The 2316-nt window shown below is 45.8% G+C and overlaps 1 protein-coding gene across 1 annotated transcript; it reads right to left on the minus strand.

The window, feature by feature from the left end:
• Positions 1 to 1282: 1282 nt before the first annotated feature.
• On the minus strand, positions 1283 to 1870 carry LOC104586948 (uncharacterized). Its single transcript, XM_010244352.1, has one exon. The coding sequence runs from the start codon at positions 1868 to 1870 to the stop codon at positions 1283 to 1285; it is 588 nt and encodes a 195-aa protein (XP_010242654.1).
• Positions 1871 to 2316: the final 446 nt, after the last annotated feature.

Genomic DNA, 2316 nt, shown 5'->3' on the forward strand with positions numbered 1-2316 from the left:
CTTTTATTTTTCAAGATGGTCTCATATCTATAATTGCCTTTACCTTTTCTCGGTTGGCTTCGATACCACGTCGGTTGACTGTGTAGCAAAAAAATTTTCCCGAAGTGACTTCGAAGACACACTTATTCGGATTTAATTTCATATTTAATTTTCTCAAAATTTGAAAAACAATGTCTAAATCGTTAATTAAAGATTTAGAGAACTGGGTCTTCACGACCATGTCATCAACATAAAACTCCACTTTATTGCCAATCAAAGGCTCAAAAATTTTGTTTATAAGTCGTTGGAAGGTTGCTCTAGCATTTTTCAAACCAAAGGGAATAACTTTATAGTAGTAGATCCCTAGTTCGGTTACAAAAGCAGTTTTGTCTTGGTCAACCGTGTCCATCCTAATCTGACTATAGCTGGAGTAGGCGTCCATGAAACTCAACAACTCGTGTCCTAAGGTTACATCTACCGGGTGGTCAATTCTGGGTAGGGGGAAGCAATCCTTTGGGCAGGCTCTGTTCAGGTCGATGTAGTCGACGCACATGCGCCACTTGCCATTGGATTTCTTCACGAGTACTGAGTTTGCGACTTAGCTCGGGTAATGGACCTCCCTGATGAAGTCTGTAGCGAGGAGCTTCTCGACCTCATCGACTACCCTCCACCGTTCCGGGGTGAGGCTGCGTTTTCTTTGTCGGACTGGCTTAACTAAAGGGTCCACATTTAGTTTGTGAGTTATGACACAAGGGTTAATTCTGGGCATTTCTACCGCAGACCAAGTAAAAACGTCTAAATTGTTGAGTAAAAAATTTACTAGTTGATTTCGGAGTGGTTCGCTTACGAGTGCACTGATATGGAGAGTCTTGGTCGATTCGGTTTTAGACACCGGTATGTAGACTGTCTCTTTCATCAGGGCAGCTCGCTCCTCGCTGTAGTATGCCGGTTGCTCCAATTTGACGTCCTCTACTAACTTTGCTTTTCCTTTGAGGGCAGCCACATAACACCTCTGGGACTCAAGTTGGTCGCCTCGTACTACTCCCACTCCGAAATTTGTTGGGAACTTCATCGCAAGATAGTAAGTCGACACTACTGCGTGTAAAACATGCGTAATAGGCCGACCTATGATTGCGTTGTATGGGGATGGAGTAGTGACCACCAAGAATGTGTTCTCGAACCGGACAATATTTGGCTATGTGCCTGCCTCCACTGGTACTGTGACACGACCTATAGGCCTAACTTCCTCTCCGCTGAACCCTACTAGTGGGGCATCTGTTGGTTTTAGGTTGCTTTGTTGTAACTACAACTTGTCAAAGGTTTCTTTGAAGAGGATATCGGCCGAACTACCTGAGTCCACTAAGATCCGCCTTACTTCAAAGTCATAGATGACCATCTTCACGACCAGGGTGTCGTCATGAGGATACTGGATCCCATGGGCATCATCCTTGGTAAAGTACATTGGTTCTTCGATCCGAGGCCGCTTGGGTGGGTTCTTTGCTTCATGCTTTAGTTCTCGGAATGATGTTCTCCCAGCTGCTATTGTGCACCCTACTACAATAGATCCCCCGGTGATCATATTAATCACCCCACGGATCGGTCTTTCTTCTGGTAGCAGGCGAGGTGGCTGCTCGTTTTGTCTGCTGCTCTTTGGGGTGTCTTTTTTCTGATCTCCCTGTCGGTTCCCCTGTTCATTTTCCTCATGTAGAATGTACTTTTTCAAGTACCCACGATGGATCAGTTCTTCAATTTCATCGTGGAGGTTTCTATAGTTTTCTGTGTTGTGACCATGGTCCCGATGAAAGTGATAATAGACGTTCAGGTTCTTGGTTGTTGGGTCTCCACGGAGTTTGGGTGGCCATCTGACGATAGAGGAGTCCTTGATTTCCATTAAGATCTCTCCCCGCTTTGCATTCAAGGGAGTATAGTTCGTCCTCTCCACTAGAGGGGTCCTGGAACGCTGACCCGACCTATAACTTCGCGAGGGGGATTTGCTCCTCGAGTTCGGGGACTTGCTTTTTCACTTGGGGGACTTACTTTTTTTTTCTTTTCTTGTTGTTAGTCACTTCTTCCTCTCTCTTCCTCTTTTCTCCTGGATGATTGTCAGTTTTTTGGTTTATCTCCTCTTCAGTGCTAATAAACTGATCTGCCAACTGGAGGAATCCGGTGATGTTCTTTGGTTTGTTGGCCACGACGTGCCACTTGAACTCTTTGTGGGTGATGCCTTTGCGCATTGTGGTGAGACGTACTGCTGGGTCAAGGTCCGATATCTGCAGGCATGTCTCGTTGAAGTGTTTGATATAACTGCGGACCGACTCTCCCTCCCTCTGCACCACG

This window comes from Nelumbo nucifera, chromosome 2 (genome assembly GCF_055504915.1).
Source record: "Nelumbo nucifera cultivar China Antique chromosome 2, China Antique-T2T, whole genome shotgun sequence".
NCBI lineage: Eukaryota > Viridiplantae > Streptophyta > Magnoliopsida > Proteales > Nelumbonaceae > Nelumbo > Nelumbo nucifera.